Raw genomic sequence first — 13,471 nt, 5'->3', positions numbered from 1 at the left:
CCCTTCCTCTCTCTCTAATATTTTTTTTTTAACAGAGAAGTGCAAATAGGTAGTTACAGAATATCCATGGGGGATATAAGGTACAGTATAGGAAGTGGAGCAGCCAAAGAACTTAGCATGACTCATGGGCATGAACAATGGCATGGGATTGCCTGAGGGAGTGGGGCCAAGGGGGAATAGTTTGGACAAATGGAATAGCATAATCAATAAAGTGTAATTTAAAAAATGAAAACAAAGCTAGGACAGAGACAACTTTTAAAATTATGATTTTAAAAATATACTTTTATTAAAATTATAAACCTCAGTGACTTGCACTCTAGGGTACTAAAATAATTAGTTCAAATCGCTTCCAAGCCATTGACTAAATGAGAATTCTTGGAAAATGAAGAGCAAAAAAATGGAATCTGTCATGAAGTCAAATTTTACGCCTGGTTAAGAAACAAAAGAAATAAAATCATGCCTATATATTAGCGTGGACCTGCTGTAAAGTAACTGGGATATCAACAAATAAAGAACAATTTTTTTTAAACTAATCATTTGACAGTGAGGCTGGTCTGACATAAAATTAGACCATCACACAATTTTTGGATCACTCACACCTGGCTTTTCTCAACTATGATTCATGGTAAAATAAGCCCGAATGCCCTAAGGTATCCATTGAGTGTAATGAATTTAATTTCTCTCCTCTGCAATTAGAATGGGAGTACTTATATACCTTCCTTGAAACAATTTTGAAAACAGTTCCTCAAATAATTTTCGGTGTTGCTGTTCAAATAAGGAACCTAATGGAGAAAGGCTAGCAAAGGGTTAACACAAAAGGGAATTACAGTTTCTTCATGAGTCATTCAGGTACCTGCAGCATCAGAGGGAAGGTTTTATCAGGTCTGCAGATGTTATAAGCTGGGGTCAGCATTTAGAAGGGCATGAAGTGGAATTTTAAAGTACTCTGGTGAATTAGAGAAGTAAAAGTGTTCAAAAGCAAAATTAAGTATTCTGGAAAACAAAAAATACAACATATGGAAATTAACTATCATTTAGGAGTATTACTAAAACACTTGAGAATTATTGTAGACACTGAGCAAAATGAGTATCAAAACAGAAAAAGCCAACATAACACTTAGTAAGACATGTCAAAGGCCTTTGCTTCATGCTCAGGACCAGGTGAGCTCTAGTCATGGACATGTTTGCAGTTGGGTACAGTGCAGCCAAAATGGAAGGCAGAGAACCTGTGAAAGTTCATAAGGACTGAAAGGCTGCGAAAGACATGTAAAAAGCCAGAGTTTATTTAGGGAGAATACAAGGGTATAGCACTGTAATAGTTTTCAAATAGGGTCCGGCACAAATAATGCCCCTTCTTTATTACAAGAGCTGCATGTACTTCTGAACCGTAATAATATCATTCTCCAGTGCAACATATGACTTTTTAGGCGACATGTTCAAATTAAACTATAAATTATTACACCCATATTATTACCCTACCAACCACACTCAAACAGGCCTTACTTCTGCTGGACCCGTTTAAGGATTCTTACAAAAGACTGATATTTATAAGAAAATCTCCACTCTGGAAAGAAAAGAAGAAATAAGTGTAAAACAAGGAGGACAGACAGGAGTTAGAAAAGGAGAGGATCTTCTAGACAGTGAAGATTATTAATCATTTCTTATATATCATATCATGACAAATATGGAATTACCATCCCTAGAGGCCTTCACAAAATAGTATACTGCAGGTGCTTATTTAGGATTCTAGGCCATAAGATTTCTGGCACAACTATTCCAAAGTGGTTGCTAATCACAAAAGCAGCCCCAGATAATACAGACACAAGCGGGAATGGCTGGGTATCAGTAAAACGATTTACCGAAACACAAGTCCTGGGGGTCAGAGCCTGCTGACCCCAACTGTTGAGGGTGCTGGCAGTTAACAGTTTTGAGGACTGGGACTCCAAATATTTTGCAGGTACATTAGACATCGAGGCCAAAATAAAATGACTCATGAGAAAAGAATAACCACTGATAAGAAAATTAGAATGACATTTCAGATAGAATCTAAATATAAAGAATTAACAATCTTTATGACTGTCTCTGGCATGATAACACTTTCAAAAAATTTCAAGTGAATTAATGTTAAACTGAAAGTTTTATCAGCTTGATATATTTCATGCAATCCTAGATTTCAGATTGCTTGCTATTAGACCAATCCATTGGAAAAGTTAAGACCTGCGGTACACACCCCCTCCCCAAAGTTCCTGGTAAATAACAGTAACAAAAAGTACCTTAACAGCTGTGAAGGCAGAAGGAGGAGGCAGGGTAGCAGCACAGCCCACTTGATTCAACCCTGACAGCAACTAAATTTCAAAAGAGAAAGAGGAGAAACAGAAACAGAATTTATGTCAGCAAAATGGCAGGCAGGCAGGCAAGGCAGATCTGGTCAGTAAAATTAGAAACGGAAAGGTCACTGACATGCTTTCAAATGGTTTACTAAGATATTAGTAAGGCAGAAAGAATATTGGGGGGGGGACACAATTTATGAAATATTTTTCCACTTTTTAAATTCAAACTATTTCAACACCTCATCAAGAACTAAAAAGCATGATTTGTTAAAAATGATGCTATATAGAAATAAAATAAGAAACATTTTTTTTTGGTAAAATAGCCTTGAAACTAATGAGTCCTGTGCCATTCCTATGACATAAGAAAAAAATCCAAAGAGCTCATTTTGCTTTTTTCATGTGCAACAGGTTTTATAATTTTTTATTTTATTGATTATGCTATTACAGTTGTCCCATTTTTTCCCTCCCTTTTATTTCTCTCCACCCTACACCGCCCCACCCACCTTAGTTCATGTCCATGGGTTGTACATATAAGTTCTTTGGCTTCTCCATTTCCTATACTATTCTGAACCTCCCCCTGTCTATTTTGTACCTACTATGTATGCTGCTTATTCCCTGTACCTTTCTTCCCCCATTCTTCCCCTTCCCCCTCCCCTGTTTTACTGTTCATAGTTTTTGATCTTCTTTTTCTTAGGTAAGTCCCTTTAACATTTCATATAATAAGGGCTTGGTGATGATGATCTCTTTTAACTTGACCTTATCTGGGAAGCACTTTATCTGCCCTTCCATTCTAAATGATAGCTTTGCTGGATAGAGTCATCTTGGGTGTCAGTCCTTGCTTTTCATGACTTTGAAAACTTCCTGCCAGCCCCTTCTTGCCTGCAAGGTTTCTTTTGAGAAATCAGCTGACAGTCTTATGGGAACTCCTTTATAGGTTACTGTCTCCTTTTCTCTTGTGGCTTTTAAGATTCTCTCCTTATCTTTAATCTTGGGTAAGGTAGTTATGATGTGCCTTGGTGTGTGCTTCCTTGGGTCCAACTTCTTTGGGACTCTCTGAGCTTCCTGGATCTCCTGGAAGTCTATTTCCTTCCAGAAGATCCAGATTGGAGAAGTTCTCCATTATTTTTTCAACTAAGTTTTCAGTTTCTTGCTCTTCTTCTCCTTCTGGCACCCCTATGATTCGGATATTGGATCATTTAAAGTCATCCCAGAGGTTCCTAAGCCTCTCCTCATTTTTTTGAATTCTTGATTCTTCATTCTGTTCTGGTTGAATGTTTCTCTCTTCTTTCTGCTTCCAATCGTTGATTTGAGACCCGGTTTCCTTCCCTTTGCTATAGGTTCCCTGTGTATTTTTCTTTATTTCACTTTGTGTAGCCTTTGCTTTTACCTCCATTTTGCAACCATACTCAACCAATTAGTGAGCATCCCAAATACCAGTGAACTGCATCTAATAGGCTGGCCGTCTGTTCATCGCTTAGTTCTACTTTTGGAGTTTTGATCTGCTCTTTCATATGGGCCATCTTTCTCTGTCTCAGCTCACCTGTTACGCAGGGATGGGGTGGATCCTTAGGTATTTGCCAGGGCGGGGCAACCAAGGTCACTGAGTTGTGATGCTGTGTGGAGGGGAGGGGTCTCAGAGGGAATGATGTCTCCGGCTTTCAGTTGCTTCTCCCACTACTCACAAGCCAATTGGGCCCTTTCTGGTGCTGATTCTCAGGTGGGTGGGTTTGTGTACATTCTAGGACCCCGTGAGTCTCTCCAATAGACTCTCCTGTGAGGCTGGGAGTTTCTCCTGCCACTGCAACCCTCACAGGTTTTTACTTCCTGAAGTTTTGAGGCTTTCTTTTCCCACACTGGAACCCTGGATTGCGTCTCACTTCCCAGCTGTTCCTCTGGCTCATCTCCACACAAATGTGGGACCACGTGGTCAGCCAGCCACAGCCTATCTGCCCAGTCCCCCAGCTGCCACCTTGCTGCACATCGTCTCTGCCCCTCCTACAGGTCTGGATGGATGCTTCCTCTTTAGCTCCTTGGTTGTCGGACTTCCATACAGTTCGATTTTCTGGCAGTTCTGGTATTTTTTATTTTTAAATTTGTTCTTTTCCTTCTTTTGGTTGTGCAAGGGGGTAAAGTGTATTTACCTACGCCTCCATCTTGGCCAGAAGTCTCTAACAGGTTTTTAAAAATTGATTATGCTACTACAGTTGTCCCAATCCCCCCCCCCCGCCAGCACTCCCCACTCCCTCTGGCGCTTCCCGCTGCTTTGTTCATATCATGGGTCATGTATGTAAGTTCTTTGGAACTCCATTCCTATACTTGCTCTTAACATTCCCCTGCTGTTCTGTAACTACCTGTTTGTACTTCTTAATCCCTTCACCTTTTCCCCTATTCCCCCAGACCAACCTTACCATTGGCCACCATCCCAATGTTCTCCATATCTATGATTCTGCTTCTGTTCTATTGTTTTCTTAGTTTTTTAAAAATATGTTTTATTGTTTGCGCTATGACAGTTGTCCCAATTTTTCCTCATTAATCCCCTTCCACCAGTTACCCCATTTCTCCCCTCTTAGTTCATGTCCATGGGTCATGCATATTAGGTTCTTTGGCTTCTCCATTTCCTATACTGTTTTTAATATCCCCCTAATTTGTACCTACCAACTTGTGTTCTTTAATCTCTGCATCTTTTCTCCCATTCTCCCCGTTCCTGCCCCTACTGACAACCCTCCAAGTGATCTTCATATCTATGATTCTATTTCTGTTCTGCTTTTTTGCTTAATTTTTTAGTTTCAACTGTTGACAGTTGTGAATTTGCCATTTTAATGTTCATAGTTTTGATCTTCTTTTTCTTAAGTATGTCCCTTTAACATTTCATATAACAATGGTTTAGTGATGATGAATTCCTTTAGCTTTACTTTGTCTGAGAAGCACTTTATCTACCCTTCAATGATAAATGACAGCTTTGCTGGGTAGAGCAATCTTGGCTGTTGGTCCTTGCTTTTCATGACTGAATATTTCTTGCCAATCCCTTCTATCCTGCAAAGTTTCTTTTGAGAAATGAGCTGACAGTCTTCTGGGAACTCCTTTGTCGGTAACTAACTTCTTTTCTCTTGCTGCTTTTAAGATTCATCAATGTACTGGAATCAATGTCAATTTCAAATATAGAAAGGCTAAAAAGCCACTATGTTGGCAAAGAAGGAAAAAGGGAGTGAAGGGAGGAGAAAGTATTTAGAGATAGAATACAGATGCAGATGGGACAAAGATGAAAGCAATGAAGAGCAACCCTAAGAGAATGTTAGAAAAATTGATATTAAATATTACTAATACTTATTTCAAATTCTGTATTTCAAGTTATTTAAATCAAATTCAACATTTACCTTGCTATATCAGCTGACCTTTTCATCATGAAACAATTTGATGAGGATTATTAGATGCATAGCATATACGGGTTCATTCAGGAAATATTTATTGAGCACCTAATATATCCCCGAAACTATGATAGGGACTGAGTATACACATGTAAATGCAACAGAGAATAAGCCTGGGCCCATGAGGCTTACAGTCTAGTAGTCTAATAAGGGATATAAAATAATAAACACCTACCTAAAACTACTATAAAAATTTATAGAGACATACACTTGACTTGAGGGTGGAGAGTTGCAGAAAAGCCATTTTAAAGATGACATTTGAGCTGATAACAGATAGATGAGAAGGAACTAACCAAGGGGTATATGCTGAAAGGAAGAGGCATTCCATGCAGAGGAAATAGCATTTGCAAAGGTAAGTAAGGAAGGGCTTGCCAGATTTAAAAAGCTGAAAACTACCTGTATAGCATGAACACAGAGATGAGACAGACAGTATCCAGAATATGCAAGAGCTTATATGCCATGTTAAGAAGGTTGGATTTTATTCTAAGAAACTTGGAGGTTGTATTAAGAAATACGGACTTTATCTTACCATATGAAGCCACTGAAGAGTAGATTTGGGACGATCAAAGGTAGGATTTAAAATATGACTCTTTTGCAGTGTTGGGCACTATTTTGCATAGAGAAATATGTGACTTGGACCTTGCATTTTCTTTCTTTTTACAGGAGAACAAGTCCATTTTATTTCTTTTCCTTTAAAACTAGTTTATTTATTTATTTTTAGAGAGAGGAGAAAGGAAGGAGAAAGAGGGAGAGAAAGATCAATGTGTGAGAGAAATAAGTTGGCTGCCTCTTGCATGCCCCAAACTGGGGACCCAGGCATGTGCCCTGACTGGGAATCAAACTGGCGACCTTTTGGTCTGTAAGCCGACGCTCAATCCACTGAGCCACAACAACCAGGGCTATTTTGTTTCCAATAAGTTTAAGTCCCTGAGAAGTACAGCATTACACAGATTGTGTGTCCAATGGCCTTAGCAGGAAGGTTGCTTTGGAAATTTAGCATGGACCATGCCACTGTTGCCATGAGCATGGGTTACCTTTTCCCAGACGACTCTGGTTTTGTTTGGTTTGCTGCCAGGAGTCATTGTGTTGTTCTTTGCTGCGTACACAAGAGCACATCCCTTGCGTAGAGAAAATTCACTTTCTCCTTGAGCATAAACTCCTCTAATTTTAAGAAGAGCTGTGTGTTCCTTTTGGCCCAGAGACCTCGCTTATAGCTGGAAAAAAATGGCCCTGGACCACAGCATTCCAGACATACTTGTCGTAGGAGTCCTGTTCCCAACAGGCCCCCTCCAGCTCCAAGATGGCAGACAAAGACCATCTAATTTAGGTGAGACAGGAATCTGATAACTAAATGCAGATGCGTGTGCTTTGAAATGGCTGAAGGGTATTTTGTTGTTGTTTTTCCAACTTCCACTTTTTCCTTAACAAAAAAGTCTGGACATTCAGAATTATATCACTTATTACATGTGTTATGAAACCTCACCTTTGATTTCCTAAATTATTTTCAATTATAGCGTGGGAGGCAATACAGTGTGGTATTTAATAAAGGTTTTCAAGTCAGCTAGATCAAGATTTAAACACAGCCTGGCACTTACTAGCTATGTGACCCTGAATAAGTCACATTCTGGGCAAGATATTCTGTGCCTCAGGATTCATCTGCAAAAACAGTGATAAGTTTAACCTGAAGGGTGCTCTGAGGAGTGAAGGAGAACTCTGGTAACGTGTCTGAATCATCACAGGCACTCAATCATCACAGGAACTCAATATTTTTCTGTGTTAATTTAAACTAATTGCTTCTCATGCCATTTAACTTCCACTAAAACTCCAGAAGCTGGTGGCTATCTTCATCTATAAGACTGCCCAGTTAATATGTGCTTTATCTGTCTCAAAGGAAATGATGATTTCAGAACACACACAAATCTGGACGATGGAAGTTTATGTAATAGGCATCTCATGTGAAGTATGCAGTTCATGCAGTAGTAAACACAATGGAGGCAGTGACGAGCACATAAGACAGGAGTTGATATAGACAGCAGACTTTTGAACTGCTAGTTTTCAATACTACTGTGAAAAAACCCACATACAACATGATGAAAAAAGCAATTATGTAAATGGTTAGAATTATCTTTCCAGGTTGATAAAAGTAAAACAGTCGATCAAGTTCTCATATTATACTGATTTTCAGCTGATAAATAGGCAATGAAAGTAAACCAGTGTTAAAAATGATCAGGAGATAGCATCCCAAGTTAATGTTTCCCTGAGTTTAAGAATGGGCATGGAGGAATAATCTTGAGATGTAAGTAATTTTTTAAAGTGTGGGATTTTCAGTAGTTTAAGACAGATGACAAAATAGGAAGCCAAATACACAGTTGTATGATTAGCATCATGGAGTAAAGAAACCCAAATAACACACATGTGTCTCATTAGCTAAATTAATGATTAATAAAATAAGTGCACCTGGAATTAGAAATGACATTTAAAAAACTCCCAACACACATACAAAGCCAATATGGTTCTCAACGCAAATGTTTTACTTTTGAAAACATTAACAAAGATATTTCAACTGTAGCTGCAGAACACCGGATCACTGGGAAAATCATGAATAGCAATGAAGGAAAACAGTTCTAGCCCTTCTGTAAAGCATTTAGTAATGATGCCCATCATGTTTTATGATATTTAGGTCATTTCTGAATGAGAAATACAGTAGCTATTCTCCAATCTCTAGACGCAGCAATTTAAAACTCCATTTTGCGCAAGGCTCTTACCACTAACAAGGCACTATCATCAGTGTGTTGAGACCTTCTGGATGGGAAGGAACACTGGAGAGGTGGAGAAAATGAAGCAATGTCAAAAACAGACTGCACACACATGACATATCTCACAAACACGCAAGCAAAGAAACATATTAAGACATACTTGTGAAGATGCTAACATACAGGACCACACTGAATATAATTTGCAATTCATACACAATAGCTAAGTTGGTTCTGAGTAAAGATTTTCTTCCAAAGAGTTTGAACAGTTTCAAATATGATCTTACTGCCTAAAAACTTTCTAAACCAAAGTGGGAACAGGGATTAATTATTCTTTGCTCACAGAAGAGAAAGCCAGAATTTGTTATTTAGTGAGCCAATGAAAAGTAAAAACAATAAATTAAAAAATCACGATTTCTAGTCTACGCCTCTCTTTATTACCCTTCTCAGACAAAACAAGAGTATAACCAAAAATTTTAGAATTGTTATTTTCCTGAGAAGCTTTAATTTTTAGATAATGAATTCTCCAGAATGACCATCAAGAAGGAAATGTGGGATAAAAATGGAAGAGTGCATTAACTAATGTGGACAACAATAATCAGTAACACACACCCTGAGGAAATGAGTGATGAAGCTGAAAACACTATGTAGAGTCTTTTTTTGTTTAATACTGACACCACCCCCCGTGCTGGACGCACCTCTCAGGACTAGCTCTCACTACAGGGCACACTTTGAAAATGGATGAGGGAGATGACTCCGCTGGGGGGGATGGGGGGGTAACCCCCAGGCGAATGTGTATATTTTAAAAAACCTCTCATCTACAGATTCTGATAAACTCCCTGGCCTGTGTCTCCTTCCCCTTAATAAACAGTTTTGTGAAGAGAAAATAGAAAACAGCACTATTTTGATCATAGAAAACACATGATAATCACATGCCAAACATTTCATTTCCATTACACTGAAAAACTCCAAAGTAAAGGTGATTATATAGACTTACCTCGCCACTGAAGGGGGCGTGTTTTTGTGGACTGTGTGACGCTTTTTGCTATAGAGCCCAAGGCCCCCCCAAAAAAGGGAAGTTGATTAGAGTGTGGAACACTAGAAATGATAAATTCTGTTTACTAAAAAAATTGTATTAATTTCTGTATCCGTGTGCATAACATTTTTCTATATTTACTGGTTAGAAGATGTTGCTCTTTTCCTTAAATAGCTTACAACTGAAATGAGGAAAGGCAATACAATGACAAACAGTATTTTCATGTCTACAAGCATCTATAAATAGACATTTAAAAAAGTATTTTTTATATATACATGCATACAAACACATTCACAAAGTAGTGAACTCTCACTATATTCTCCTAATGAAATTGTTCTTTCTCTAATGGCTTCAAATATCACTCTAATGCTAAGAGCTTTAGCTCTCACCTTTCGGCCAAATTTCACATTTGTATTTCAAATGCCTGTGGAAACACTCTACTTGGAAACTCTACTCTCACCTCGTGTTCAACACATCCAAAAACAAACTTACAATTTTCCAAACCAGTTGGCTCTTTCCCCCCAACTTGTTAATTTCTGTTATTATGTTAAAAAACAGTATTATAATATCTGTACAGTCAGTGCTTTACAGTGTGTTCTCACATACAGTATCTCAAGTGATTCCTTCTCTTACCCTGAGACAAACAAACATCATAATCATTTAAAGATGAGAAAATTAAGGACAGGAGAGGTTATGTGACATATGCAAGGTTGCAAAGTTGGTACATAGCATAACTGGGATTTGCACCTATGTCTTCCAACTCCAAATCCTACATTCTTTCCAGAATGCTAGACTCTTATTAAAATCAATGTTTTAGCCTCAAAATCTTGCCCTGGCTGGTGCAGCCCAGTTAGTTGGAGCCCTGTCCCATAACCCAAAGGTTGAGGGTTTGGTCCCTGTCTGGACACATGGGAGGCAACCAGTTGCTGCTTTTCTCTCCCATTCATGTTTCCTTCTCCCTTCCTTTGGGACTCCACACCCTGCCCCCATCATCTTCAATGAGTCGGTCAACATTCACTGCACCTCTATACATAAGACATGAGGATGTTTCTCTTGAAATCTCTCCAATAATTCTTAAAATCTATTGTTGTGGTAGGGTGTGTATAGCACTCACCATACTGGTAAAAGTATTAGATGTATCATAATAATTCTGAAATAGTCACTAAAGGTGCAGAATGGTTCAGTAACTTTACAAAAGTCAAGCACATACGAGAAGCAGAACTGGATTCAAATTTAAATATTTCTGATTTTAAGCTCTCACCACTCCTTAGGGACCTTAGAAATTGTCTAGTTTTATGACTTTAATTAGCACCCTAGTCTTATTATTACAATTATTCTCCATTTCAACTTCTTCCTGTCTTAGTCTCTTTCTAACATTATTCAAAACCAACAGATTAGTTTTTCAGAAGTATCTTTCCTCTGTGGGTTTTTTTTCCTTTTTTTTTTGGCTGCTTAAGAACTTACAATTATTTTTTCCACCTAACGGAACACGATTAAACTCTAATTTGACATTCAGTCAAGACTGTCTACAATGAGACTATGTCTTACTAGCTATGATTTCTCCAGAAGGCAAGCTAAACGAGTTAATTTATATAAAATGCATAGAACAGCACTTAGGACATAGTATGAGTTAGCCATTATTATTTACTGACAATCAGTATATATAGCACTGCAGTCATAATGCAGGGTTTGAAGCCAGCTGGTCTTGTTTTTTTTTTTTTTTTTTTTTTAATAAACTATTTCTTTTCCATCAACCTTATTTACATTTTCTGTTCAGCCTGCCTTGATTAGAATCCTTGTTCTGCCACATACTGGCTAAGTATTTAACCTTAGGCAAATTATCATCCTCTCTGATAAACTTGGAAAAAATAATAATTTATCATGTGTTTGGTACTCAAAGAAGATGGTCTTTGGTTAGAGTTAAAAAAACCACAGGAGAGAAAGTGTTTGGAGGACATGAATGATTCATTCATTTAACAAACATTTATTGAGCTTTACTATAAGCTAAGACCTGCTAAGATCTAGGGATATAGCAATGAATAAATAAGAGACACGGTCACTGTCTTTATGAAGTTTACAGATAAATGAGAGAGACAGATATTAAACAAACAAAAATAATTATTTAATTATGAAGGAAAAATTCAAGATGATTTCAGAACATAGAGACAAACAATGCAGGCAAAAAAAAAACCCAAAAAAAAACCCAAAAAACCAAACAAACAAAAAAACCAAACCAGATTTAGAAGCATCTATAAAGGTAAATGTTAAAAAAGAAAAGAAAAAGGAAAAAGTATTAACGAGAGTTGATAGTTGAGTAGGTATGGAGAGAATAGAAAGGAAAGAATCACAGATGACTCTAAAGGCCCAGGAGTCTCCCAAGTTTCTGGTATTTGGCAGTGAGGAAGTCAGAGATAGGTTAGCTAACAATGGTTTACATTGGCATGGCACTTCCATTTTTATAATATTATTGATCTCTACTAATGCACTCAAGACTGAGAAAATGGCAGCTAGACAGTAAAGTGATTGCTAAGTAAGAGGAAGAGACTATTGGCTTAAGAGCAAGAGCATCACTTCTAACTGTCCTCAGGCCTATCTACATGAGGACAATTAATATAATCATAAGTAGGAGGCAGTTAGACTATTTACTCAAGATTCCTTATATGAGGAAAAAAATTGATATTTTGATTAAGACAATAAATAATGACAGCCTCAGTAAAAAAAATGAGCACTTCTACAAAACTTTAGGAATATCATTAAATGAATTCAAAGGACTCACTTTGACAAAGTCCAGGACAGCATCTCTCTGAATCTGCTTGGTCCGTATTTTCTCCTCCTCATACTGTATGGCAGCAAGCTGCGCCTCTCTCCGAGTGTGCTCCACTAATTGTTCTCTTCTCCGATGAAGTTCTAAGTCTGTATGTGATGCCTGAAACCAAAGTCAGTTTGCATATGCAAGTAAGGATAAACATCAACTCAACAATTTTGGGAACTACTACTGGCCCAACTTTTATTTTGTAGTCACCTAGCATTTCCTTTAATGTGTTTACTGTGAATGTTTTCTCATTTTTGCACTGTGTTCTTATATGTACTATAAAACCATCATGTGGGTAAAGACTTATTTTCTGTCTGGTACCTAAAAACACTGTTAGCAAGTATCAGGGGAAAATGTTATATAACTATATGACTGAGAAGAAAGGTAGTGAAGTTTACAGATATCTGACCATGAATTTAAGTATTATAAAAGAAAAAAAAATCTTTGTTAAAAAAAGATCAAATCTGCTCTTTCCAAAAGCGACCAGAGGTGACCTCTGAAAATGGTTCACTATTCAGTTGACCCAAAAACCCCCCACGAAATCACACAAATCAAGAGGTTCAAATCCTTGTGTTTGCTTTAAGAACACTTGCAAAACCTCCCAGGTCATCAAGGGTATGCATATTCAAAAAGCCACCGAGTATCTGAAAGATGTCTCTTTAAAGAAGCAGTGAGTGTCATTCCATCACTGGAATGGTGGAGTTGGTAGGTGTGCTCAAGGCCAAACATGGGGATGGACATAGGATCAGTGGCCCAAAAAGAGTGCTGAGTTTTTGCTACACATGCTTAAAAATGCAGAGACTAATGCTGAACTTAAGGGCTTAGATGTAGTTTCTCTAGTTATTGAGCATATCCAGGTGAACAAAGCTCCCAAGACCCCATGCAGAACTTATAGAGCTCAAAGGCAGATTAACCCCCATGTGAGCTCTCCCTGCCACACTGAGGTGATCTTTCTTGAAAAAGAACAGATTGTTCCTAAACCAGAAGAGGAAGTTGAACAGAAGAAAAAGATATCCCGGAAGAAACTGAAGAAATAAAAGCTTATGGCCCAGGAGTCAATTCAGCATAAAATAAATACTAATAAAAGTTAAAAAAAAAAAGAAAGCAAGCTCAAA

At 37.8% G+C, this 13,471-nt stretch overlaps 1 protein-coding gene across 7 annotated transcripts in view; it reads right to left on the bottom strand.

The window, feature by feature from the left end:
* Positions 1-13,471, bottom strand: part of LRCH3 (leucine rich repeats and calponin homology domain containing 3) — a 123,125-nt gene that overhangs the window by 16,368 nt on the left and 93,286 nt on the right. For 2 of the 7 annotated variants that reach the window (XM_054575165.1, XM_054575163.1), the window contains exons 12-15: positions 12,321-12,470; positions 9,506-9,553; positions 8,521-8,574; positions 2,274-2,345 (exon numbers count right to left, since the gene is read on the bottom strand). In XM_054575165.1, coding sequence (XP_054431140.1) covers positions 2,274-2,345; positions 8,521-8,574; positions 9,506-9,553; positions 12,321-12,470 — 324 coding nt within the window. The remainder of the gene's footprint in view (positions 1-2,273; positions 2,346-8,520; positions 8,575-9,505; positions 9,554-12,320; positions 12,471-13,471) is intronic. The other 5 variants (XM_054575169.1, XM_054575166.1, XM_054575164.1 and 2 more) reach the window with 4 other exon arrangements.

Source organism: Pteronotus mesoamericanus, unplaced genomic scaffold (assembly GCF_021234165.1).
Source record: "Pteronotus mesoamericanus isolate MK-2021 breed Mesoamerican mustached bat unplaced genomic scaffold, CSHL_Meso_final contig_27, whole genome shotgun sequence".
NCBI classification, from domain to species: Eukaryota; Metazoa; Chordata; class Mammalia; order Chiroptera; family Mormoopidae; genus Pteronotus; species Pteronotus mesoamericanus.
The sequence above is the reverse complement of the archived record's forward strand: the minus strand, read 5'-3'. Positions and strand labels throughout refer to the sequence as shown.